Raw genomic sequence first — 27986 nt, 5'->3', positions numbered from 1 at the left:
TTAACTCTTGACCTTTAAATATATTAATTTGCTGAGTGTTCTCCTGCGTATGTGTGGTTTATTTAACTACAGCTTGGGGGCGGTATGAGGCTGGTTTTCACCTGCATCGCTTCTTTAATTCAACGTAAAAGAAGAAGAAAGGCAAAACAACATGGCAGCTACCACGGAACACGTTGAAGTAGCGTCAGAAAGTTCGGAAACTGAGCAAAAAGAAGCTCCGGAAACCACCCAAGACCCCGAAACGTCTGATTCTGAGCCGGCCGGCTCCGAGCCAGATCCGGACCCTGATGAGGACGAAGACGAGGATGCGGGCGAGCCGCAAGGACCGAGAATCCGAGATACCCCCATGGACCTCCAGCTGGAAGCGATTGCCAACACGGTTGCTCTGCACCCGACCAGGGACGTTTTGGCCTGCGGGGACGTGGACGGGGACGTGTACGCTTTCTCGTACTCGTGCACGGAGGGCGAGAACCGGGAGCTGTGGTCCTCGGGGCACCACCTGAAGTCCTGCCGCCAGCTTCGCTTCACGGCGGACGGAGAGAACCTGTACAGCGTGTCCCGAGACAAGGCCGTGCACCAACTGGACGTGGAGCGGGGGCAGCTGGTCACACGGATCCGAGGGGCCCACGGGGCGCCAATCAACAGTTTGCTCCTTGTAGACGAGAACATCGTGGCGACCGGAGACGATGGAGGCACCTTAAAGGTCTGAACAGGGTCTCGCTCCGTCTTTACCCCGAATTTGAATCTGTGTTTTTAGAACACACCCAGTTACCAGAAAGAGATTTAAGAGATCTTTTTGTGCCAGATTCAGTCATTAATACACAACAATTCAAAATTTAAACACTGAGGATGTTGAGTGTTGGAGGGGTCATAATTTGAAGAGGTGCACTGGTTCTGATGTTTAGAAGCAACTGAAGCAAAGCCTCTGTCTCCTCTGTTCTTGAGTCTGCTTCTTGGAACAACCAGAAGCATCAGGTCAGCTGCCCTTAAAGATCTGTTTGCAGCGTGCTTAGTTAAAAGTTGACAAAGGTAAGAGGGTGAGACTGCAGTTGGTGACTTAAAACAGACATTTTCAAATTAAATCTAAAATGTACTGGAAGCCAAAACAGGTCAAATATGGTCTCGTTTACCTGTGCCTGTCAGGAGTCAAGTTGCTGCATCCTGAGCGAGGATTAGATGAGAAAGCAGAGCCTGGAAGGTTCCCTGAACCAGACCTCTTGAAGTAGAGCACATTGCACCTCTGCGCCCCCGTCAGACTTCACCATTCTCCACTCCTTCAGTTTGCGGCCGCAGTCATCGCTCTGCTCGCCGTAACATGCCGTGAACCTGTTCTTCACCTTCTGTCGGTTCTGTTTGTAGTGACCCATGAGCTCACAGAGGACCTCTGGAGTAGAAAAGAACGACTACAATTGTAAGCTGCAGTCCAACCATGCTGGACGATTGGGCTCCGTGATCCTTTGACATAGACATGCAGTCTATGGAGCAAGTTGTGTAAAGCACATTCAGAGTTCAGAGTGAAAAACCGTGCATAACAACTAGTCCATTCATTATTTACATCTTGTAAGCAAGTGGCAGCCGTTGTTGCCATTTATGCTTATACTGGTGCATCATGTGCTAATTACCATGTAGTGCTGTCCGGATGTTTCATATGCAGTGCCAGCCATGATGGAAACAAAGTGTTGTAATGTTTGTTCCCTGCAGGGTTCTCACTCTCTGTTGTAAAAAGTATTCATTCACTCATCCAAAACATTACATTCAGGTGTTTGATTCACTTCCACTGCCACGCTGAGGCATACAGACTGCTTCCACAAACATTTGTGAAAGAATGGGTCGCTCTCAGGAGCTCAGTGAAATCCAGCGTGGTACCGTCATGAGATGCTACTTGTTCAACAGGTCCGGTCATAAAGTTTCCTCAACACGAAATATTCCACAGTCAGCTGTTCGTGGTATTATAACAAGCTGGAAGTGATTGGGAATGACAGCAACTCAGCCATGAAGTGGTAAAATGCCAGAGTGGGGTCAGCGGATGTTGAGGCACATAGTGTGCAGAGGTCGCTGACTTTGTGCAGAGTCAGTTACTGCAGACCTCCAAGCCTCATGTGACCTTCATATCAGCTCAACAACAGTGCGTAGAGAGCTCCATGGAATGGGTTCAAATCAGCTGCGTCTAAGCCTTACATTAACCAGCTCAATACAAAGCATTGCAGTGATGTTAAGCACACCGCCACTGGAGCACTGGAGATGGGTTCTGCTGTATTGATTGATGCTGTCGCCCTGTTTCTTCTGGTCTTTGGTGGCCACAATGTCCCCTTTCAGTGAGTTCATTTTTTAAATTCAGGCTTACCTCCCTGTCGTTTGTTTCCTCTCCGAAGGTGTGGGATATGAGGAAGGGGACTGCCATCATGGACCTGAAACACCACGAGGATTACATCAGTGACATCACTGTGGACCAAGCCAAGAGGATCCTGCTCACAGCCAGGTAACAACAACTACTGATCAACTATAGACAAAATCTACTGAACAATTCAAAAATCTCTCTGGATCACTTGGATCTTTTCACATCCAACAACCATGCAAACTTTACATTCACTTAATACTTTATTTTCTGAGAGTCTCTTTTCTGAAGAGCATAAGCTCTGAAAACTTGATAAATACTGGAAATATTCCCAAACAAATCATATTTACACAGCCTCCAAGTGTCACAGTGGTGTAGGTGTAGCTCCGGAGGTAGAAGGTTGGTGGTTCGATTCCTTGATGCTCCAGTCTGCATGCAAAATTAACCTTGTGAAATATACTAAACCCCAAGTTGCAACTTTTTGTCTCTATCCAGCTTTGACAATAAGGTAAGTTTAACAACGTGCATAACTGAATGTAGAAAATAAGAAAACTCCTCCATAGTTTGCTGCTCTAGAAGTTATACCACCGTGGCAGGTCTCGTCTTTACCTCTCAGCTGTGATAGGCCGACGGCGTGACCACCAAAATATGTGAATATGACAGGCCTCAAAAGGTCATGGTCAGAGGTCAAGTTTTTCTAAACATCACCTGTCAAATTTAATAACACAGGTGTGCTGCTACGAGGCTGAGGAGCAGCACTGGTGGCTGTCAGCACTTTGTTTTGAACGTACATTTGACTGAAGGCTCACGTCTAACTTGGATCTTCTTCTGATGTTTTGATAATCACAGTGTCATTGATGTCGAGTTTTCCCAACTTGGCATCAAGCGCGTGTGCTGCTCAGCTGCTACTATAAAGTGAATCAAGATACAGTTCTGTGCAAAGTGCTGAGGCAGCCCTCATTTCTTTATATTTGCCAGAAAAATGGCAAATGTGCAGGCATTTATGAAAATATAGTATAGAAGAGCAAAAGAGTTTGTATGGTTCTAACAAGCTTGCAAGTCAATAGTTGCTATGACCACCTTCTAGATATGTTTTTGCTGCATTGGCAGTGTGCTTAAGATCATTATAATGCTGTAAAATAAAGCTCTTTCCCAAATGTGAAGCGTCTGATTGCTCCAAACTGCTTCCAAAATGACAAGAAAGCCTGACTCATTGGAAGGAAAATATGAAGACGTGACGGGTGACTCAAGACTTCTGTACAGAGCTATAGCAATAAAATGAAGAGTTGACATCCAACTGAAAACAACATTAATTTAGATCCTGGTACAGTTTTCACGAGAAATAAGTTCCACAAGAAGTCAGTCATGGCAGCAGCTCACCTGATGGAATTGGACGACTCATTTAAAATTCAAAAGGCTTGAAGCCTGAGCCAGTTTGCAGCCCACCATCAGCGATCAAACCCTGACCCAGCAGCAACTCTTTGACTCATCTTAACTTAAGCTTCTTTTTTTGTTTTTACATCAGTAAGACACTCAAGATACTCCAAGGAAACCCAAAACCATTACAGACTGTGACGCTTGGGGTGGTTGCAGTTTTTTGCAGAGCTTCGATATGTTTTTAGCCTTGGAGTTTTCACCTGGACGTCACGTGCAGCTATAAAAAAAATCACATGAATTTTAAAGTTTCCCAAATTTCAACCGAACTTTATGCGCTTAGGTGTTCTTAGTGAAAACATAAAGTTTCAGGGTTTTATTAGATATGATGGAGTTAAGGTACAGAAAAAAGCCAGAAATGGTGATCCTGAGCTCACCATCTGAGCTCCAATCTGATTTGCTGTGATTTGTCACAGTGGCGATGGCACCATGGGCGTCTTCAACATCAAAAGGCGGCGGTTTGAGCTGCTGTCAGAGTACCAGAGTGGTGATCTGACCTCAGTGGCGCTGATGAAACGGGGCAAGAAGGTGGTTTGCGGCTCCAGCGAGGGGACGATCTACATCTTCAACTGGAACGGCTTTGGAGCCACCAGTGACCGCTTCGCTCTCAAGGCTGAGTCCATAGACCAAATCCTCCCAATCACTGACAGCATCATGTGCACCGCCTCCACAGACGGGTACATCAGGTGAGTTGTGTTAACATTGAAGGTTTAATACAAAATACAGTGTGATATACAGCTGGAAATATCTGCCAGTTTGAGCAGATTATGAAAGTTCTTCTTGCTTTTGACATTACTATCGATTAAAAGCCCTGTTAGCCGTCTGTTAGCCTTTACTGCAGAATCACTAAAACACAGAGTGTTACTCAGGTAATTTAGCATCTGTGCAACATGTTGGTGACAAGAAAAAATCATCTACCAGCAGGGCTCTAGACTAACTTTTTGCCACAGTTGCACTGGGTGCGCCTAGCACAAAAGTTAGGCGCACCCAGATTTTTCAACCACATTGCTCAACACCGCAGTTTTACATGTGCACATTTTTGGGGGGGAAATTGATGTCAATACAGACAATATTGATTTGTAAATGATTAACTAACAATCTTGTGCTTGTGCTTAAAGTGCTTTGGTATTCTTTGGCAATATTGTAGAAAATCTTAAACTTAATCATCACATCGGCCTCCTCTGTTTGCTGCTGTCGCTGAAAGGCAGTGGGGAGAGGGGACACTTGGGCAGTGCATTTACCACAACATATAGTGTTCTCTGGATACACTGGGCTTTTTCAGCGTTCAGAGGTTGATGGCTCTGTGTCAGAGCAGTGGCTGTGAATTTCAGACTGATCAGGCCTTAAGTTAACAAAAAAGTTAGCAATAGTTCTTTTCCTATTACAGCTACATCCACTTCTCTCAGGCCTAGGCTGCTCACTAGGGCTGGGTATCATCACTGATTTCTATAATCCATTCAATTCCAATTCACAAGGTCCCGATTAGATTCAATTTAGCCTCAGACAGTCAGAAATAATATAATTCTGATCGTTTATCAGTACTGACACATGTGAGACTTCATCAGAGGTGTGAACATCACAGCAGATGCCTTTGTGTGAAAGTAACTGAGAATAAAACACAGAAAAACATGAAGGAGATTTTCCTGGTCTGGCTTTTTATAGCAGATAACCTTGAAAATATTCTACAATGTTCTGCAATTTTGCATAATTTTAAAAAGTTTAAATGTCTTCAGTATTGAACAGCAGAAATTAGACTTTCTTGTCCATTTAAGTTAAAAAAAAACCCCACAGTGGCCGACAGCGCTGTAAACAACGGTAGACTGGTGGGTTACTCACCTCTCTCTCTCCGCCCACCCTGCACTTTCAAACGTACACACCGACTACATGAATATCTGGACCACGACCAATCAGAGAGGTCCCGCCCCTGACTATCTCTGATTGGTTTAGACCACGATAGGGGCACAATGTGTGTCTGCTGTTGACCACACGAAGACTTTCAGAGTTGCAAAGACTTTTTTTTTAATTTGTTTTGTTACTCGAACAGTTGGTCGCACCGTCGTGCCATTGGAAAAAAATTGGTCTCATTTGTGACCAAATTGGTGGCACTCTGACCAATGAGCCCTGACCAATGATTCCTCTGATCTTGGTTTTGGACTTCAGGCCATTTTCAAAAATTATCGTCATCCTAAGTGAAATATTAGCATTTTAAACCAGCTTACTTTCAGTAATCTCGAAGACCTTAACCATCAGTTCCTGGGCTGCTGCGATTGGTCAGCACACCATCTGTAAAGTTGTCAGTACACGTTTGTCTGATCATCTGTGAAACTGCATTGAGTCAGAGTTGTTTTATGTTGAAGCTGATAAACAAATGGTACTCGTTAAGACTCATCAGACATCAGATTGTCAATATAACTTACTAACACACTCTGTCTCTCCACCATCAGAGCCGTCAACCTCCTTCCCAACCGAGTCATCGGCTGCATCGGGCAGCATGTTGGTGAACCCATTGAAGAGCTCGCTAAGTCTTGGGACTCACGTTTCCTGGTCAGCTGCGCCCAAGACCAGCTCATAAAGTTCTGGGATATTTCCAGTTTACCCAACACGACTGTCGATGAGTACCGCAAGAGAAAGAAGAAAAACGGTCGGATGAAGTCTCTCACCAAGAAGGCCCATGGTGACAATGACTTCTTCTCAGGACTTGTAGAGGAAACTGAGAAGGAGGAGGAAGAGGAACAGGAGGAACAGGAGGATGACAGTGACAGTGATTGAAAATGGTAGTCATTAAGCCTTCGGACAGATTAGTCCTAGAGAATGGGTGTGTCTGCTGTTTGAGTCGGGCCTTTGCCTTTGGTGGATTCCAGTATTGTTAGAAACAAACAACCACTGAGGACTAAACAGAGGTTTATTTTCTCTTGAAATGTGCCGGGATTAAATGTGAACGTCTCAGAGGAGAAAATGCTCTTCAACATTAATACTGTACATCAGTTCTGGCTATTTAGTGGTTGGTTGTGCATGTTGAAACTCAGTGCTTCCATGAAACAGTTTGTTAAATGTTTATATACTTTGTGTGAAAATTTGAGGATGTCTGTTGTCAATCATATTAAAATAATTTATAAGAACTTTAATATTAGATGTTGTGGTATCAGTACCAGAAGTCGGGTGATGTGGCGATGAACCTGATCCAGAGTAACGCTAAGATCCAAAAACAGACTTTGCTGTTACATTAAACGTCTGCAGGATATCCTGTAAATCTGCTGAAAGTTGTGTTGTATCAAACTCATTTCTCTCAATAAAAGTGTTGTTTATATTTAACGAATTACTCATTTGAACTCTTAAAATTTAAAAAGGAAGTATTCATTTTGTATTGACGGATCTCAGCCATCCGACTGATGGTAGTCTAAGGAGCTTGGAAAGAAAAGTTACTGGACTTGTTTAAGCTACTTGAAGAGGTTTCATTTCTCATCCAAGAAGCTTCTTCAGTTCCGAAACAAAATGGTGGAGAGTCCCAGGAATGTAAAGGCCAGTGGGGGTCGTGCCTTAAGAGGGTCATTGACTTATGATCGATAACAACCCCTGTTTCTTTGTAACATTGCTGTGACAGGGTTGTGTTTGTGTATAATTTGACACATTAAACACTTAAAACTACAATAACTGATTGTTGTGTTCTTGTTTTCAGCAGAATCACAAACAGCACAGGTTGGTTTTCCACAGAAACACAGCTCATGTTTATGCTCGAGGCAAACACTGAACTGTATATGTCAAAAGGAAATAATGTTTGGTATTTATGCCTCCATGAATGAAGTGAACTTACGACAAACGGGTTTACAACACATGAGCATGTTTTATTCTCTGGATGGTGAAGGCTTCAAACTTTGCATTTGTGAGGTTGAACTTTTAAAAAATTGTGTTTTGTTGCTGTTTAGAGAGCAAATCTGTCAAATGTCAGTGTGATGACTCCAATTTCACAGATGGATGAGGAAGCATGAAGACATTTGTTTTCTCTTTGTTTGTTTGACAATGTACACATTTCACATATCGTGCTGTTTTTTGCCCAATCAGAGGTGTTGAAATGTCAGCTGACTGACCCTCTCCAACATGCTCCGCCCTCTGCTCTGCCTGTCTGTAAAACAATGATTTGCACATATCTCATCAGTCTTGCACAAAATATAAAAATCTATTCATTTGATCAGAGCATTGATCCATGTTTGTGCAGTGTTTTGTTTTTGCATTAACCCCAAATATTTCCCTACAAAATAAGTGACAAAGTGAAACATCACATCAACCATTATGGAGTCGCCCCTGATATAAAACCATGATGTGATCCAAACTGAGGATTATGGTTATTATGAAGGAGAAAACCACAGAGAGATGCTCAAACTGTTTTTATGTCAGGCTGTAAAACATGTTAACTTCTGCTATGAGTTTAATATTGAACATTAAATGCTGGGACACTTTTACCTGAATAACCAGTGACTTCTGAGTGAGATCAGAGCACAGCCTCATAAAAGGGAGCTGTACAAGTTCTTGACGCACCACATGTAGCAGACCTAGTTCCAGGAACCAACGCTGCATCATGTGACTTCCTCTTCAGCACTAAAGAATGCTGCTGCTCAGGTCCTGTGAAGACAAATGAATAAACAAATCTTAAAAATTTTTAAAAATGGGTACGTTTTTGCATTAAATGCATCACTGGGTGAGGCCAAATGTCTTTTTACATTACACCACAGTCATGAAGAGTGTGAACAAAATGTAGATGCAGTTGTATCACAGCTGTTAGCAGGACAAAGAGCTTTAAGAAGACATAAAAAGCATTATTGTTGAATGTCTTTAATCCTGCAGTGACAAACTTTTTTCAGTGTTTCTTGTTGCTGTTGTCCTGTTTGTGTAAGAAGAGGCTGAATAAGCATCCGTCAGTGGGAGGTTCCCATCAGGTGTCTCCACCATGGACTCCACCTCCAACCCCATTCTTGAGGTTGGAGGTGGAGTCCACGTCCGTCTCTCTTTATTCACATATGGTGAGACGGACGGAGAGAGCAGCGTCTTTTTCACAGAGACACCACCTGCAGAATCACCAGAGAGCCTCCTGAGCAGCAGCCTTCATCCTCCTCATCCTCCATCAGAGCTGCAGGTAAGACGAGCTGCACACCTGGACTCTTGCTCTGCCTCTTGTAACACACATCAGGACGGCTCAGTGGACACATTTCAGAGCTGAACAACACATCAGTGTTAGGACTGTTAACAGACTGCACAACAAACACATCACAGACAGATGAAGGTGTGAAAGCCGACTTTTAGTGTTTTATCCAGATGTTAAAAGCTGAGTTCAGTGTTTTGGGGCTGGTGGTCATCATTCCTCCTGTTCTTACTGGACGTCAGGAGATCCTTTCCTGATGTGCTTGGAGCACAAAGCTCCACAGAGAATAGATTTGAATGTTTGTCTAATTTATCATTGTTGGAGACAAACTTCCTCAAACTGAACTAAAGTAAAACAGAAACATTTTATTTGAACATCCCAACCTGTTGCATGGATACGACAGTGCCGTTGGTCTGTTAGTGTTTCCTGTCAGGAACCTCGCTTACTTTCAGCTCAAGCTGAGCTCAATATCCTGGCTTTTTATGCACTCACACTTTTATTTACTTGTTTTATCTGATTTATTGTTTATTTACTGACTGTTTGTATGCAGTGTATATTTCTATAACTTCTACAGCACTTTGGTCAACAGGTTGTTTTAAACGTGCTGTATAAATAAGCTTTGACTGACACATAAAGTAAAGCCAGCTTTGCATTGTTGGAATAATTTGGTGAATTTCCAACAAGCTGGTGACTCGCCCTCCTGCCCCTCCCTCACTTTTCTTTCTAATAAAGCTTCTCATGTCCATGGTTGATGAGCTTCAGCTGGTTAGCAAACACCAGTTTGTCAGACCTGGACCAATCAACACTGTCAGCTTACAGGTGCTGTCGGAGGAATGCAGTGCTGTGATTGGTTGGTGATGATTGGGTAGTCTGGTCAGAGACGTGAGTGTGACTTCTGCCCAGATAAACTGTGACACCTGAACACATCTTTACTTTAATAAACATTTATTTTTACTCTGGAGCCCCGAACGCCTCAGGCTGAAGACACGCCCACTTTTATTTAACCTTATCTAAAGGAAGCTGCTGCTCAGGTCCTGGTGACAGAAACCTGTGAACACGTCAAAGCTGACAAAGAGTCCGAACACAGCGTCACATGACAGGGTTTTTGTGTTTTTACAGAATAAAGTGTTTTGTATTTTGTTAATGTGTGATGTTATATAGAGCTGATAATGTATTATGCCATCTATAAGTTTGTCTTTGCATGATTGCTGTGACAGAGTTTGTGTTTGTGTATAATTTGATACATTAAACACTTCAAACTACAATAACTGATTTTTGTCTTGTTTTCAGCAGAATCACAAACAGCACAGGTTGGTTTTCCACAGAAACAAAGCTCATGTTTATGTTTATGCTCGGGGCAAATACTGAACTCTGTAAGTCAAAACAGAAATAATGTTGGGTTTGATGAGTCCATACACTACAAGTGAAGTGAACTTAATACAAACCGGCTTACAACACATGATCATGTTGTATTCTCTGGATGGTGAAGGCTTCAAACTTTATATTTGTGAAGTTAAACTTTACAGAAAAGTTCAAAGTATAAATAAACTGACTATAAATGTTAGAATTTCATGCAGTTTTCTCAAAATGTGTTTGTGTTTCAGGGATCTGTCAGCTGATTGGCCCTCTCCAACATGCTCCGCCCTCTGCTCTGCCTGTGTGCTCTCATTGCACTGACAGGTAAACGCACACACCTGGGCCCTGTTTCAGGAAGCCGGTTTAGTGGAAAAACTGAGTAAGTATACCCTGAGTTAACGAAAACTCTGGGTTTTCGGTTTCACAAAGCGAGTTCAGCTGCAGCCTGAGTGAGTCACTATGACGACACACTCCGTGAAGCTAACCTGCCCCCTAGCAGGTTTACTACAACTAACCCTGACTGTCTCCGCCCCTTTGTCGGAAACCTGACAGTAGGAAGTGTCAGACATGGCGTGCCACTTCCTTGAAGAGCCAGTAGATCGTGAAGCCCAAATTCTCCGCAGAGCTCTCCGCCGGGAGAGAGTGATCAGAGCGCGTTTGGACATTTTATCATTTCCTGATGATTTTCTGTGCGAACGTTACCGTTTCTCAGCACAATCTATAATTTATTTGGATAACATCCTCAGGCCATATATTACGCATGTGACACATCGCGGACATGCTCTCAGTTCATTGCATATTATTTGTATTGCACTTCGGTTTCTTGCAAACGGGAGCTTTCTGTATAATATTGGTGACGCTGAGCACGTTTCCAAGGCTACCGTCTGTCGGGCAGTCAGGAATGTTACAGTTGCACTGAAACGTCTCCTGCACTCGTTTGTGGTGTTCCCCGGTCATAGACCCACAAGATTTATCAAAGAGGGATGCCACAAAATTGCAGGTATCAGGATGAACAAAACTTAATGTATGATGTGGTGATACTTGGACTACTACTTAAATTGCACATTTATTTTCAGGGTTCCCAGGCGTGATTGGCTGTACAGATGGCACTCACATTCCAATCATTGCTCCTTCAGTAAATGAAGGAGACTATGTGAACAGGAAGTCTTTCCACAGCATTAATGTACAGGTACATAGTTCCCTGTAGCATGTCAAACTAACAAATTATTTCATTATAGTAATGGATGCTAATTTGTGTTCTCTGCACTGTGAAGATCATATGTGATGCTGCCAACATTATCACAAATGTGGAAGCCAAGTGGCCAGGCTCTGTCCATGACTCACAAATATTCCGTGAATGTACACTGAGCACAAAATTTGGACATGGTGAGTTGAGAATACTTTAAAATATATAAAGACCAATTGCTTCAGGGACATTTGAACTGAAGTGTACCCTTCTGTCTTAGGAGAGTTCACTGGCTACTTGCTTGGTGATAGGGGGTATCCATGTTTACCCTATTTGCTTACCCCTTACCCTGACCCTGAACCGGGCCCACAGCAGCGATATAATCTGGCTAATTGCAGGACAAGAGCCAGAATTGAAATGACTATCGGAATGCTTAAGGCCCGGTTCCAGTGCCTGCAAAGACTCAGGGTCACCCCAGAAAGGGCATGTGACATTATTGTGGCATGTGTGATTCTTCACAACATTGCCACAATTAGAGGAGAACACTGTCCTTCTGAACCAAACATCAGCAGTGATCCAAACCATGAACATCCTGACCCTCCCATGGACATACAAGATGGAAGCGCAGTCAGAGACACCATATGTCACAATCATTTCTTTTGACCCATCACCTCAACATGTTGAAAGAAGAATAAACAGATTTTTTGTTCAACTGGCTTTATTGGTCGCCTGTATTTCCTGTACACAAAGTATTAAAAGATGTAAACCTCATAAAGTGTCTCTGTTGCTTCCTCCTCTGTAACAGCTGTCAATGTTTCTTCATTATTTTCCTGTAGTAAAGAAATAAACAACATTGCTGTTCTACTGTAAACTCATATAATCTGTGGAGTATTAAGAGTACTCACAACTGCATGTTGGTCTGGCTCAACAGGAGGCTGCACCAGATGCAGTACACCACCACCATCAACTGATAGAATATGAGGTTTATACAGGTCACTTATAACTTACAAGGGACCAAATGGCAATTAACAAACATACCAAGCACCTTACACTTCATTGTCATTATGCTCTCAAAGACAACCAAGGCTGAGGGAAGGCAAAATCAGTCGGAAAATAACTTCACTACAAAATAATCCATTATGGTAAAGAGTTTATCAAATGAATGAGTAGCACTGCAAAGGTGACTGTGAAGAAAGGATGTATGCACATCATGTATTATTTTGAATTTACCCCCTATGTAGGCACTTGTGTCTTGCGGGGTTATTGACTCAGAGGATGTCCCCGCAGAGATGCCTTCGGCCACAGGGCGCCCACTGTTTTGGCTGAGGGCCAACTGCTCAGCCTCTGTGAGTGGTGGAGGACCCCCACCTGTTTTTCGGGCCTCCGCTTTTTTTCTGTTGGCTATAACGGGCCACATTTGAGCATACAGAGTAAGCAAATATGTACTTGTAATGTGCTCAGATAATTTCAATAAGTGCTTACAGAAAGAAAATTAATGTAGCCTCTAACTGCAATTGATTTACATGGGACAAACAGACCAAGCACTATGGCTCATAATACAATTACACCACCTGTTTGGACTATATTTTTATATTTCATTTTTACTTGCTGCCAGGAACGTTTGGGGCCTGTTGGGTTGCACCTGCGCTCACATCACATCACAAAATAAAATGTATAAAATAACAAATAAAATAACATATGATAAAATAACGTGTTAAATGGGTGGAAATCCCTCGATCAATGTTTAAATTAACACTCACGCATTGACTCTGTCGGCTATGTTTTGCCATGCATGCTCCCTTTCTTTTGCAGCTGTGGCTGTGTTACTTTTTTCCGCGGAATTTGCATGTTATCGGCATATGCTGCCATCAGAATTTCGGCCTCAAGCGCTGTGAAATACATTGACCGCGCCTTCTTTCCCTCCGTCTCCATGGTGACTCGCTTAATCTGTGCTCCGCTTATCAGGGCTTTATGTATCCTCGTCCGCGCGCTTCACTTGGGGTTAAAGCAACTCCGCGTTGACTGAACTAATTGTTATCAGCCTTTCTGAAACGGAATATTCCGAGTTGGACAGTTCGGGGTTACTCAACCGTGAGTGTCGTTTTTCACTCTGAGTTTTCCAAACCGGCTTCCTGAAACAGGGCCCTGGCAGCCATTTTGCAAGTGTCCTCAAAATACTCGAGTACAAAAACATGAGAGTGACGATGAAGAAAGCTTTAAGTACAAATAATCTGACATCGTCAGCAAAGTTTTATCTTTTTCTTTTTTATTATTGTTTAACAATAAAGCAAAACAAAAAGCCCTTTTCAATTGAACTTCTCATCTTTGCAGTTTTATTACCTTCAGTATCCAGAAGTCTATCAAGCTGTCGTTTCCTGTTATCTTTGTTTCCAAGAAAGCTAACTGATGATGTCATAGTAAAGCTTTACACTGATTGGTGAACAAACGCTGTTTAATCCATTCATGAAGGCAGTTTTTCAGCCTGCAGCTCTCCCTGTTTGTCCGACCAGCTAACAGACTGTAGCTCACAGCTCTCATGTGTCTCTGTGTCTTCAGGTGCTCAGTGGTCCTATCAGCAGACATTCACTGAGTCTTCAGTGGTCAACATCAGCTCATGTCCCATCACGTATTATGGACAGCAGTACGAGCAGCTCTATGTGAGTAGGATGAAGCCTGATGTTTTAGCAGATCTTTGTGTTTCCATCACTGTTGCTGTTTAGTCTCCACCTGTGGCAGAGATCATGTTTGCAGACTGAGTGAACATCAGCAGTTAATGAAGGTCACACACTCTCTGTTCACGGGTTCAGGCCCTCAGAGGGCAGCTGGCTTTAAGCTCAGAGTCTCATTAATGTCCTCTGCAGTGATGCTGAGTATGTGAACATCACCTGATGCAGCTTCCTGAAGCAGAGTGAGAGCTCTGACTGAAACCTGAGCAGCTCTGACACCAACAGTTCAGCTGTAAATGACTCAAAGCACAAAAGATGTTGATGTTTGACTCGTTGTGTCTCTGATTTTCCACAGGTGAACATAACATCTGGAAATGTTACCGTCTGTTTCAACGGCTTTTTCAGTCCTGAAACTGGAGGCGACTGTGTTGTGGAGCGTTTACTGGGAGCAGAGCAATTTCAATTTTTCATAACGCTACAACCTTCCACTGGTGATGTGGATTATGTTCGTCAAAATTTTCCAACCATTCAGAACAGTTTGGAATGCTATTTTTTGCTAAGTTTTCTTCGTGTGAGTGTTTTTCTTTATCACATTGTTAAATCTGACTGGTGTCACTTTTTAATGTTTTACCTCAAATTAATTGTATAAACACTGAAAACCAAAAATAAAATTTAAGGTTTTATCACATCAAACAGTTTTGTAAAAGCTTTTAGAGGAAACTTCCTGACAGTGTCTGAAACTTTTCTGTTTGCTGGTTACAGTTTGGTTTCTATCCTTTAAACTTTGGGAGCAGCTCACAAGCAGCTCTGGTGTTGGACACCTCTGATCCAGTGGTGAGTCTCTGAGTGTTTGTAAACAACTATCCACCAGAGGTGGGACCAAGTCATTGTTTTGCAAGTCTCAAGTCAGTCTCAAGTCTTTATCCTCAAGTCACAAGTCAAGCCTCAAGTAATGTCAGGCAAGTCAGAGTCGAGTCTCAAGTCACTGGTGTAAAAGTCCGAGTAAAGTCACAAGTCTGAAATTTTGAATTTCAAGTCCTTTCGAGTCTTTAAAAAAAAAAAAAAACGAAAAAAATAATGTTGCAGTTATGCTAAATGTAAATATTAGACCATGTAATTTTAAAATCTGTGTTTTTCTCAACACATGACAAAATAGTGAACTTAGAAAATATACACAAGTTGTGAAATTGCACCTCTATAAAATGCAGCTCAATTAAACCTAGCTCCAAGAATAATTTTCACCGACAGTTCTGAGATAAGCTGCATGTTATTCTTGGATGCGGTTGTAGGACTGGCTTTAAAATCGCATGACAAAAATATCATACACATTAAAAAAAACTGCATCACCAACGTAGCCTGGAAAACATTTGCTAGTTAGATGAAGTCAACTATCTCATCTTAGCATATTTATATGCATATTTATAATTATACGGTTCTTGGAGTGAGTGCATACACTCATGAAGTTTAGTAACTTCAGGTCACTGCAACAAGCCCAGGTACAGTTTACCGACGGATGGGTACAGGACCTTGAAATGCACCGTGTAGAACGAAAGACCATCGTACGTATCGTAAGTTTACCAGTCTCACAAATTGTCTTCATAAATACAGATTCGTTAACCGTTTATTAATAGGACCTTTAAGCTCAACGGTAATTAATTAGCAGTGGAAATAATTTCTGGTAGCATCACAGAAATGTAGCAGTGACAATAATACTGTATGCTGTAATCGTACTGGGCAATTAGTGATACAAAAAACCTGTTTTATCCTGTGAATAAAAGTATATGTTTTTGTCAATGTACCATAATAACAGAAGCGAAACGCAATATTGTGTCAGGACAATTCACTATTTATGCACAATAAATAAAGGAGCATAGCGCGACAATTTCTGTTCAGCGCCAGACTTGCTTGTAACCTATATCACCAATAGGGATGGGTACTGGTGTCCGGTGCCATGATGGCACCGGTTCTGACATAAACGGTAGTAACCAGACCGAAAAGCAGCGCACATTTCGGTGCTTTATTTCGGTGCTTTTTTTTCCTGAGCTGTGATACACTTTAGATTCTAGCCAATAATTTTACGTTTCCGAGGATAGTAGGCGGGCCCAGGTACGTACGTTCTTTTAGAGCAGAGCTACAGATTAAAAAAGTCCAAGGCGAAGCGGTCAAAAGTCTGGCTGTACTTCACAGCAAAATATGCAAACTCAGCAGCAACAAGTGCTTTAAGCTGATACTGTGATATTGTCAAAGGAGGTAACAACTCAAATCCGATGAAACACCTGGCGACGCATAGCGTTTTTTTTAAAAGCCCAGAAATGCGCCATATGATAGCTTGCTGCGAGATCTCACACCGAGCGCATCTACTGCGGGTGGGTTGCCTGTTATCGGACCCGGAGTTAGCAATATCCCCCGAAAAACCCCGAAGAGGAGAGTCCTGGCCCCTAGCCCTGCCAGTGTAGCAGAAATGATGAGGATGATGATGCAGCAGCAGCCGTTCTTCTCTGCGTGAGTAGCTTAATGTTGTTCGTGTGTAATTTACGTTGAGTAGGCTAACCACGTTATTACATTAATGCATGTAAGGTGAACTAGCAAACCTCATCATAGCTACATGCGGCTGTCTTCTTGTTTGATGGCAGATACTCCCTTCACCCTGGCCATGTTTACATACTACATGAAATAGACAAAAATTATTGTTTTCATCTTGACCTGTCTGCTTTGTGGTCATAACATTGATTGTGTTTGTTTCTGTCCAGGTGTATGAGCTTCAGGTTGGTGGAACCACAGTTGATACAGTCAATCTTACTTCCTCATCTCGAGGTTTCTTGGACATCAGTGGATGCAGACACTCAGGTAAGTGAATCTAAAGCTCCAAACTTGACTTTGGGATTCTGTAAAATGTAACTATTTGAATGTTACAGAGATGTTTGTGCTCACAGTTGTTAATACCCTCTGTTGTGTGCACCCCTTACTGTAGTGTTACCGGTCACAAGTGACCATTCGGCTTTAACAGCTCTTAAATTAACATAAGAAACATTTTTCACAACCAAATTCAGCTCAGTGGGTTGTTCAGTAGGTCTTAAAATTGGATCTTTCATTTGGTCATTCAGTGGGCCATTCAGGGGGTCAGCATAGTGTGGAGGATGTCATAAAGCCATTGGAGCAATCAGATGTAAAACACAATATTTATGAGTTTTTTAAAAAACACGACAGAAAGGTGATCTGTTAGTGTTTAAACTAAAATAAACTCTTCTTCAATCCTCAGGTCAGATGTATCGACCTGGTACAGTGATCAACTCTCCACAAACCTGTTTCAGCTTCACCTGTAATGAGACTGCACACCTCAACACCTCCAGCTGTGGTGCGCTGGAGCGTTGTCAAGGCAACGGCATGTAAATATATCCTCTTTGTATTTCAAAAAAATGCTGTGATGACAGAGTTTAATAAACAGAATTATATGAACAGCAAGACAACACATAGCAAATCAATCTGCTCCACTTCAGCAGCATCAGGTGCTGAAAACCATGTGAATGTTGATTCGTGGTTTTCTTTAGTGTTTGATCTACTGCAGAATATTTTTAAGGTCATCTGCTGTAAAAAGCCAGGCCAGGAAAATCTCCTTCATGTTTTTCTGAGTTTTATTCTCAGTCACTTTGACACATCTGCTGCGATGCTCACAGAACTATTTGTGACTGTCTGAGTCAAAATTGAATCGAATCAATTTGAATCAGGGATTGATAAAATCAGGATCTTATGAATCGAATAGAATGAGTTGCAGAAGTCACTGATGACTCAGCCCAACATAACCTTTGTTGGCAATAACAGAGGTCAAACGTTTACTATAGGTCTTTACCAGGTTTGCACACACAGTAGCTGGTATTTTGGCCCATTCCTCCATGCAGATCTTCTCGAGAGCAGTGATGTTTTGGGGCTGTCGCCGAGCAACACGGACTTTCAACTCCCGCCACAGATTTTCTATGGGGTTGAGGTCTGGAGACTGGCTAGGCCACTCCAGGACGTTCAAATGCTTCTTACGGAGCCACTCCTTTGTTGCCCGGGCGGTGTGTTTTGGATCATTGTCATGTTGGAAGACCCAGCCTCGTTTCATCTTCAAAGTTCTCACTGATGGAAGGAGGTTTTGGCTCAAAATCTCACGATACATGGCCCCATTCATTCTGTCCTTAACACGGATCAGTCGTCCTGTCCCCTTGGCAGAAAAACAGCCCCATAGCATGTTTCCACCCCCATGCTTCACAGTAGGTATGGTGTTCTTGGGATGCAACTCAGTATTCTTCGTCCTCCAAACACGACGAGTTGAGTTTATACCAAAAAGTTCTACTTTGGTTTCATCTGACCACATGACATTCTCCCAATCCTCTGCTGTATCATCCATGTGCTCTCTGGCAAACTTCAGACGGGCCTGGACATGCACTGGCTTCAGCAGCGGAACACGTCTGACAGTGCGGGATTTGATTCCCTGCCGTTGTAGTGTGTTACTGATGGTGACCTTTGTTACTTTGGTCCCAGCTCTCTGCAGGTCATTCACCAGGTCCCCCCGTGTGGTTCTGGGATCTTTGCTCACCGTTCTCATGATCATTTTGACCCCACGGGATGAGATCTTGCGTGGAGCCCCAGATCGAGGGAGATTATCAGTGGTCTTGTATGTCTTCCATTTTCTGATGATTGCTCCCACAGTTGATTTTTTCACACCAAGCTGCTTGCCTATTGTAGATTCACTCTTCCCAGTCTGGTGCAGGTCTACAATACTTTTCCTGGTGTCCTTCGAAAGCTCTTTGGTCTTGGCCATGGCGGAGTTTGGAGTCTGACTGTTTGAGGCTGTGGACAGGTGTCTTTTATACAGATGATGAGTTCAAACAGGTGCCATTCATACAGGTAACGAGTGGGGGACAGAAAAGCTTCTTACAGAAGACGTTACAGGTCTGTGAGAGCCAGAGATTTTCCATGTTTGAGGTGACCAAATACTTATTTTCCACCCTAATTTACGAATAAATTCTTTACAAATCATACCATGTGAATTCATGGATTTTTTTTTCACATTATATATATATATATATATATATATATATATATATATATATATATATCTATATATATATATATATATATATATATATATATCTATATATATATATATATATATATATATATATCTATATATATATATATATAGATAGATATATAATTAGGGGTGCAACGATATTCGTATCGATATTGAACCGTTCGATACAGTGCTTTCGGTTCGGTACGCATATGTATCGAACAATTATAAACGACAATAATTTCTTCCACACTATGAACTTTAGCATATAAAAGTGATGATTACCTCGTTCATTGAATTTTGAGTGTTCTAATCTATCTTGTTACATCTGTGGTGTTCCCGATCAAAAGTCACTGCCATAGGAAATGATTGGGAATTCATTTATTCCCCCCACCCAGTTGACTAAACGACCACTGAAAAACCCACTGAACTGAATGTCACGGTGAAAAATGTTTGATATGCTAATTTAAGAGCTGTTAAAACAGACCGGTTAATTGACCAGGAACACTAAAGGAACAATGCCAGAATCTATCACTAATTAGCACATATTCCAAAGGTAGGGTAGGGTAGGCAGGTAGGTATAGATAGATAAACACAAACAGTATACCAAGAATCTCCAAATGCTAATTCTGTTCATCTGGACATAGCATTTTCAGTGGCAGAAACGTTTCATCACTCCTCCAAGTGACTTCTTCAGTCTCAGCTGACTGCAGGTTTCTCCAATCTTATAAACAGTACATTTGCATAAAGACTGAAACCAGCCCAAGTATACCAAGAATATTAAGTAAAGAAATACAAAATAAAAAAGGTAATACACTATATACAACGAGCTAGAACCAATATGCACAAAAGTAGTAGGGTGCAGCATCTTAAACATGGAACATGAACTCATGTTTATGTGATGCACACCATTCATAATAAACAGGATGGATTATTCGCTTTGGTTCCCAGCAGCTCTCTCCAGCATCATCAGCCCAGTAACTAAGTCAGGCTCTCCAGCTCAGGAGCGAATCCCACAACTGCACAAAGGCTGCTTGGTAATGTAGTCCATGCAAACACTGACTTTTCTACATAAACACTCCAGTCTAAGTATATAGTTTATGTGTGTGTGTATGATTATATAGTATTGTAATGATCCTTAAGGTGATGTTATTGTGATGTGTTCACTATTGGTTTCTTTAAAAGACATACTTTGGTTATGCTGCATAACAAATGTAGAGTGTGTGCTGTGTGGGGGGAGTTAGTTATTGGACCTGGAAATGGAGTTGTTCGTCTCTACCTGGCATTAACTGCTCTGTTACTGTACCGGCTCAATAATCTGGGGAGAGAGCAAAACATCTTTTGCTTAAGAGTCTTACAGGATATTTACTCAGTGCAGATCGATATATCGTGTATATAGGTATACGTGTCATCCCAAAAAATCCACAAGAGTTTCTTCCTGACCATTTTTCATTCCCACTGTTGCCAAAGTGGTTGCACACAGGGGGTCATATGATTGTTGCGTTTTCTCTCTAATATTTACGTTGAGGTGACTGCTGTTGTGATTTGGTGAACATAAAGTTGAATGAAGCGGAATTTTCTGCATTTGTCAGCTGCGTGTTGGACACCATGTTGGCCTCCACCTGCACTGTGACTGGCCCCACTGTCATTGACGTCCACGGCCAGATTAACTCCATCCAGGATCGCTGTGCATACTCTCTGTTCTCGACTCCGTTACTCCCAGATTTCCTTGTTCTGGGGAACTTCAGGGACAGACGTCGTAAAGATGTGAGCTTTTTGGACAGTGTGACGCTGCGTGTGGACGGGCATGACATTCACCTGGAACAAGGTGGGAGAGTTCAGGTAAGCGACCTACAGCCACAGTTCATGTGTCAGAGTGGAGTCTGATCCAAAGTCCTCCCTCATCCTCTGCTGTGTCTCCTCGCATCGTTCTTCTCAGGGCTGTTAGAAGCAGTTCTTTCAGAGCTGCTGGACTCAGTGGTTGTTGCTGTGAAATCAGCCTGTTTGTGTGTTTGACATGTTTCACTCAGTGTTTCCTCCACTTTGTCTCTGCTGTGATGCAGCTGGACGACTCCACACTGACCCTCAGCAGCTCACCTCAGCTGGTTCATGGTGTGCAGCTCTCTAAGGACCAAACTGGAGTCACTGCCGAACTCTCCAACCTCATCATCTCTGTCTTCTTTGATGGCAACACCGCACAGATCCTCTTAGAAGGTGCAGAAGATAAAGTTTAATTCATGTAACATAAACTGTAAACTGTGCTGTTATTTATTGAGCTGTTGTGTGTGTCCAGTTTAAATATTGATGCTGATCTGACTCATTCTGTCCTGATCCTGTGCAGGACCTGCTGGTTCATCTGTGGAGGGTCTGTGTGGAAACTCCAGCAGCTCTCTGAGTGACCTGAGGCTCTCTGAGTACAGCTCCACCAGGTAAGACCTCATCACAAGCTCCGAGTCCCTCTGACTGCTGCTGCTGCTGATGTTGCAGATATTCTGTTTGTATGAATGAGCCTGAACTTTGTTGTTTGTCGCCCCCTAGCTGTGAGATGCAGTACAGTGAGACTGCTGACAGCACGATCAACTGCACCAGTGTGACTGAACGGTAAGCAGATCCACACAGTAGGAAACATCTGTGTTGTACCTTGATCTCTGTGGTACATCACATATAACTGCAGCACAGATAGAAGATAACACATCTGATTACAGATGATCATTTTATTATCTTCAACTTCTTCTTATGTCTGTGGTACAGCTGTAATCTCCTGAAGGAGGCGCCCTTCTCCTCCTGTAACAGTGACATCGACCCAGAGCCCTACATAACCGCCTGCACCGACACTTTGTGTAAATATCCTGCAGTGGACGGACTCAACTGTCAGTTCCTGAAGGCCTACGCCAGAGCCTGCAGTCTACACAACCACGCTCAGGATGGCTGGACATCAAAGACCGGCTGCTGTAAGACCTTATTAAGACCTTAATAAGACATTAATAAGGTCTCCTTTGTTAAAGACCTGAACTCTGGAGTTTTAGAGCTCCCATGTTTTCAGGATAATACATCAGTGTGTTCCTCTGTAGCCTCTGAGGCCTTCTGTCAGGACAGGACCTGCAGCGATCACGAGTTCTGTGGTGAGAAGACGGTCGGTGGTGACACTCGCTGCTTCTGTCGGGACATTTTTGCCTCCAAGTACCAAGAAAACAACTCTTTGGGTACGACAGCTGTGACATCACCATGACAACAGGGCTGAATAATGGAGGAAAACTTCTAACTGTGATTTTTCTGACTGATATTGTGATGTTCAGGTGATGCAACAGTCTGCATGCAGGACTCTGCTTCAGTCACTCTGGTCGGTTGTCTCCTGGCGGACAAAGGCATCGACTACTCTGCCTTACACCTCAACGACCCGACCTGCAGGGGTCAGGTGGACGAGCTCACCCACATGGTGACCTTCAGCTTCAACAGCAGCAACAGCTGTGGGACGGTGGTCACGGTGGGTTTCATCTCCTCCTCTTTACCTTCTACAAGCAGCCAAACATCTTCCATCATCTGCTGAGCTTCTCCTGCTCTGCTGCAGTTTGAGATCTTTCTGTGGGATCAGCTTCACCTCTGAGCTCTGAGGCTTCTCATCACGTTGACGATCTGTGTAGTTCATACACAGAAACATCAGAGTAGGAGTTTGATTCAGTACAAGGAGAAACTCTCTAATGTTTGTGCTGTGTCAAAATAATGTGACTTCATTTGATGTGCTCGACTCGTCTGCGTGACACGAGCGGTCAAAGGCAGAGACAGAAAGGAGACTAAAGCTGCTGTTGTTGCTTTTAAGAACAAAGTGAATGAGTTTGATGTTTTTGACGTGTCTATTTAGCAGATTGTTTCTGATGAAATCTGTGATTATAATCAATGACAAGATGTCATAAACATTGGACTGAAAAAACAAGGACACTTTCTTAACTTACTTAACTTCATACGTCTGAGTTAGAGGTCCATCATCTTCAAAGTGTTGATGTTCTCAGATTAAAATCACTGTAAAGAGACTGAAAATAAAGTTAACGTGGCTTCATGTGTCTGTGCAAATAAAGCAAACAGAGCATGATTTACATTCACTTTTTCTAATTGAATAAAACTGATTCAGTGCACTTTGGGATTAATAAAGTGAATTGTCAGATGTTAACAGTCAGTAACAACATCTGATTGTGTGACTCTGCAGACCAACAACAGCCAAGTGATCTACAAAAACACCATCATGACCCAGAGCAGCTCCTCTGACATCATCAATGGTCACGACCAAGTCTTCATCGACTTCTCCTGCGTCCAAACACAAGCAGACATCAAGACTGCCACCTTCAGGATCAGAGACAGGTGTGTGGTTGAATTACTTTAAGATGTGAAGCTTCTCATGAGGTTTGTGAGTCAGAGAAACCTGAAGTGTGTTTGTGTTCTGCAGCTCTGTGATCCAGCACATCACATCTGGAGTTTGGGATTACACTCTCACCATGTGTGCGACCACTGATGTTGGACACACACAAGCTGTGCAGTCCAGCACTGAAGTGCAGCTGATCCAGAAGATCAGGGTGCAGCTGAAGACTGATGGGCTGGATGGCGACGTGGTCGTCATGGTAACCGACTCCTGCTGGGCAACTGACCAGCCATCAACTAACAGCACTCCGAGATACGACCTGATCATAAATGGGTGAGACAGACTCAGAGAGTCATGTGGTTTTGATCTCTCTCATGCACTCCTGAACAAAGTGTGTTTTCCTGTCTGTGAGCAGCTGTGCCAACCCTGCTGACCAGACGGTGCAGGTGGAGGACAACGGACTGGGAACCTCCAACTACTTCTCCTTCAGTATGTTCCAGTTTACTGGTAGCTCTGGTGAAGTTTTCCTGCACTGCGAACTGCACCTGTGCCCCAAACAGAACAACTGTGTCCCGGTACAGCTTTGTTACCAAACACATCACACACAATCAAATGTATCTCTCTTCTGTTACGATCATTAAACAGGTTATTTTCACTTATTCTTGTTTCTATTCTGACACAAAAACTCAAATGTTCTCAGCAGATTCAGTTCTGAATGAAAGGATCAGTGTTGATCTTCTAAAGTCTGGACTTTGTCTCTCGTTGTCTTTAGACTTGTCCTGCAGGTGCTCGCAGACGCAGATCTGCCAGGTCCAAATATGAAGGTGAAGCCTTCATCAGCATGGCCTGGACTCATTAGGTAAGAAACAGTCTGCTGTTTTAATAGTGCTGAGAAGTGTTTGTATACAAAGTTCTGATTGTTAGTGGTGTAGCAAACATGTTTCCCACAGAGAAATGTCTCCATTCAATTTAAGAGAAAGATATTCTCTGAGTTCCTACCAATGAGATTGTTTCCAACTGTCTTCGTGTAATAAATTTAATGTACTGCCAAGTGAGTGAAAAGCCCTGGCTTAAGGTAAATGTCCATCTCAATACCAACGATAAACATTTAAGAGAAGGAAGTGACACCACAGAGAGGATGAAGGGTTGTTCAGCAGTCACAGTGGGGTCTGGTTTATCTTCTCAGGTAGTTTCCACGGTGACTCGGACTGACCGACAGGTTATTGACCTCCATGATCATCCTTGACTTCTGATTGGTCCTGATCCAGATCCTGTGTTGGGCCTGCGTCCTTGACCCAGCATTTTGAGTTATTGTGTTTTTTTTTTCTCTTATGAGATAATGTTAAGTTCTGGGGTTATTATTAGCTCGTCTTAGTTGAAGTTTAGTCTAGTTTATGTTGTTGTCCATGTCTCGTTGTTTATGAGTCTTTTTCCTTTTTTTCATGTGTTATCTCCTTGTCTATAAAGGTTCCCCTTGTGTCTCTCTCCTCTGTGTCCTTCTCCTTCTCTCTGTCTCTTGTCTCAAGCTTGCGTGTCCCAGTTCATGTCTCTCCAGGTTTCTTGTTTTATTTTAAAGGTCTGGTTTCCCTGTTCAGTGTGTTTAGTTTTGCTTCCCCTGTGGCATAATAGGTCGTGTCCAAATTCATGGGCTGCATCCTCCTGAGGCTGCATTTGTAGACCGATTACGTCACAGCGACGCGCCGAAGGCTGTCCAAATTCGTAGACTCCTCCGAATGCAGCCGACAAATGCGTCCTCCTTTTCCCCGAATTTGAAGGATGGGTCGGGTGTGTCCTTCGTGGCCTACCACATCCCAGAATTCATAGCGCGGCCCAGCCAAACTCCAGTTTCCAATAATGGCGGCCGCTACTAAGTTTTAAGATTACGCTTACTAATCTTTCTGGGTCACAAAATAAACTTTTAACATATTTTCAGGCGAGAAAGTAGCTGTGTAAACATCAAATATCTGCTCGGTTTATCAAGATATCGCATATTTGCAAAAGTGCTTCGACGTTTTCGGAGACGTCTGCTACCCACCAGCTCGATAGCTAGCCGGGAGCTCGAGGGTTACTGATGCGGCCGAGAACGGCACAACTCCCAGCACATCATTTTCAGATCACCGCGGACTTTCGCTACTCAGGTTAAACGTGATATATAAGTTACTTAGACAACCTAAAAATATTATTGTTGGGCTTTTTTCAGTGTTTTGTTTGTTTGTGAGTAAATCGGTTTGGCTGAGATTAAAGTTATTAGATTAGATTAGATAAAATAAAACTTTATTAACCACCCGGGTGGGTTCCTCCTTGGTTTTTACACAGCTGACTAAACGTCAAACAGAAAACTGATTAAAGAGAAGTATGAGACGGTCGAGAATTTACGCCAGTGTCCTGTTATATTTTAGATAGCAAGGAGCAGACGGCTGAGTTTATTAAACTCCACCGAGACAGCGGTGACGCTAATCAGAAGGCTAGACCGTCCAATTTCACAGCAGTTTACTTCCGGCCTACCCGACCTTCTGAGGACCCGGCCCACGTAGACCGCGAAGGCCGGGTCCTCAGGAGGATGCAGCCCATGAATTTGGACACAACCATATTCATTTGTGTCAGCTGTTTTTCCCCAGGTGTTTCCACTTCCTTCACTGCTCTCCTATGTATTGAAGTCCTCTGGCTCCGTTTGTTCAGTGTCGGTTCATCTGTTTGTATTTCTTCATGTCATGTCAGGTCTTAGAGTTTTTCATGCTCCTGCTCCTGCTCATGTTCTCATGTCATAGTTTTTGTAGTTAGTGTTAGCTTTCCCCAATTTAGTTTCTTGTTTAGTTATGCCCCAGTTTCCCTTGTATTTGTTTTGTGTTTTTTTTTCCTATCAGCCAAATAAACAGCTCACTTTTTGTTCTCCCGTTCCTACTTTTTCATCCGCTATGCAAACACACTGGCCACCCTGCCTTGACAGATCCTGGATGTTAAAAGGCTGAGCTCAGTGCTGCTGTGAACTCCCACAGCTGGAACAAGCCGATGTTTACACTCACTTGTCACATGACTGCATCAGGATGTTCAGTAGATGTCTCTTGGGAAGTTCATGGGTTAAAAGTTAATGTTGAAACTTTAACATGAACTCTCCTCAATGTTTAAATGGGCGATGACAACTGCCTCACAGTGAGATATAATGGATTAAATACATATCATTTATTAATACAATGAATTTAATTTTGGACATATTATATCTACATTATATTACCAAAGTGCGATAGGCACTAGTTTTATGAAGTACACTGGGTAACTGTTGTTTAGTAGCTCATCTTAAAATTACTTCATAGACATATACAGGGTGAACCATTTATATGGATACACCGTAATAACATGGGAATGGTTGGTGATATTAAAGTCCTGTTTGTGGCACATTAGCATATGTGAGGGGGCAAACTCCTCAAGGGTTTGAGACAATCCAGCACATAACAGCAGGGTGCAAGATGCTAGCAGGCAAGGGATACATGGAACGCCATAACCAAGTGGTGTTTCATGTATCCCTTGCCTGTATAGTGTACAGGAACATCTGTGGCAAATATTACCTGGAAGTCCTGAGGTCAAAATGGGAGATGCCCCCAAGGGTGATGGGGAATGACCGAGCTAAGATCCTGTGGGACTTCCAGATACAGACGGTAGAGGACCCCAGCTTATGTATGTATGTACGTATATATATATATATATATATATATATATATATTAGGGGTGCAACGATACACAAAATTCACGGTTCGATACTTTGGTGTCACGGTTCAATATTTTTTCGATACAAAAAAATGTTCATGTCTTTTTAATTTGTCATTTATTAAAATTATAAATATATATTTTAACTCAAAAGTACAGTTTTTAAATTTAACCCTAACCCTTGTGCGTGTTTTTTATTTTGACAGCGAATGCGCACCTGCGGACCACTTATGTGCAGCCCTGGTTATTTAGCTCGTCATATTGCAGCCACAGAAATTCTTTTGTCCATGAACCGGCGAAAGCAAATGCCTCTCTCTTTCAAAACTCGTTGAAGACAGGCATTGGTCCAGTCCGAGACCTTCGACGGTAAAGAATCTTCGGGAGACCTCACCCGGGCGTGGGAACAGCGGCGTTTCCTCGGAGTTGGACACTGAGATGGTTTTGATTTCCGGGGTGCTCCGCAGTGCTGGAGACGTGTCTCAGAGTGATCCGGTGTGGAGCTCCGCTTTGAACTTTTGCTGGAGGTGGGTCGACCTCTAATAGTGGTTTGGAGGTCGTAGTTTCGCTGGGATGAAGAGCAACCAGAGCCGTTGTATTGCTGAAGCGAGCGGAGAGAGGAGTTCGGAGCAATGGATACAGCCGAGCGGCGAGAATGGCCGCTGGAGCGCTCCCCGGACGGGCCGGTGGTAATCGGGCTTTCCACGGCTGCCCCGCTTGGAAATACAGGCTGCGGATCCAGGACTGCCAGGGGAAATTCAGGCGGAGAAAG

The 27986-nt window shown here is 42.9% G+C and overlaps 2 protein-coding genes across 2 annotated transcripts; both read left to right on the top strand.

Annotated features, from left to right (window-relative positions):
- The first annotated feature begins 136 nt into the window (after positions 1–136).
- On the top strand, positions 137–7081 carry wdr55 (WD repeat domain 55). The gene is made up of 4 exons (XM_080891464.1): positions 137–703; positions 2373–2479; positions 4186–4455; positions 6214–7081. The coding sequence occupies exons 1-4, from the start codon at positions 152–154 to the stop codon at positions 6536–6538; spliced, it is 1254 nt and encodes a 417-aa protein (XP_080747590.1). The 5' UTR covers positions 137–151; the 3' UTR covers positions 6539–7081.
- A 1710-nt stretch (positions 7082–8791) lies between these two features.
- Positions 8792–26383, top strand: LOC308392738 (alpha-tectorin-like). Its single transcript, XM_080875942.1, has 19 exons — positions 8792–8897; positions 10508–10583; positions 14002–14102; positions 14467–14682; positions 14874–14945; positions 16862–16958; positions 17371–17497; positions 20757–21006; positions 21228–21378; positions 21506–21593; positions 21703–21765; positions 21916–22115; positions 22236–22367; positions 22461–22648; positions 23366–23517; positions 23603–23848; positions 23931–24090; positions 24288–24374; positions 24702–26383. Exons 2-18 carry the CDS (start codon positions 10538–10540, stop codon positions 24372–24374), a joined length of 2376 nt encoding a protein of 791 aa, XP_080732068.1. The 5' UTR covers positions 8792–8897; positions 10508–10537; the 3' UTR covers positions 24702–26383.
- Positions 26384–27986: the final 1603 nt, after the last annotated feature.

Source organism: Rhamphochromis sp. 'chilingali' (genome assembly GCF_963969265.1).
Source record: "Rhamphochromis sp. 'chilingali' genome assembly, chromosome: 1".
Lineage (NCBI taxonomy): Eukaryota > Metazoa > Chordata > Actinopteri > Cichliformes > Cichlidae > Rhamphochromis > Rhamphochromis sp. 'chilingali'.
This window is presented reverse-complemented; position numbering and strand designations above follow the sequence as displayed.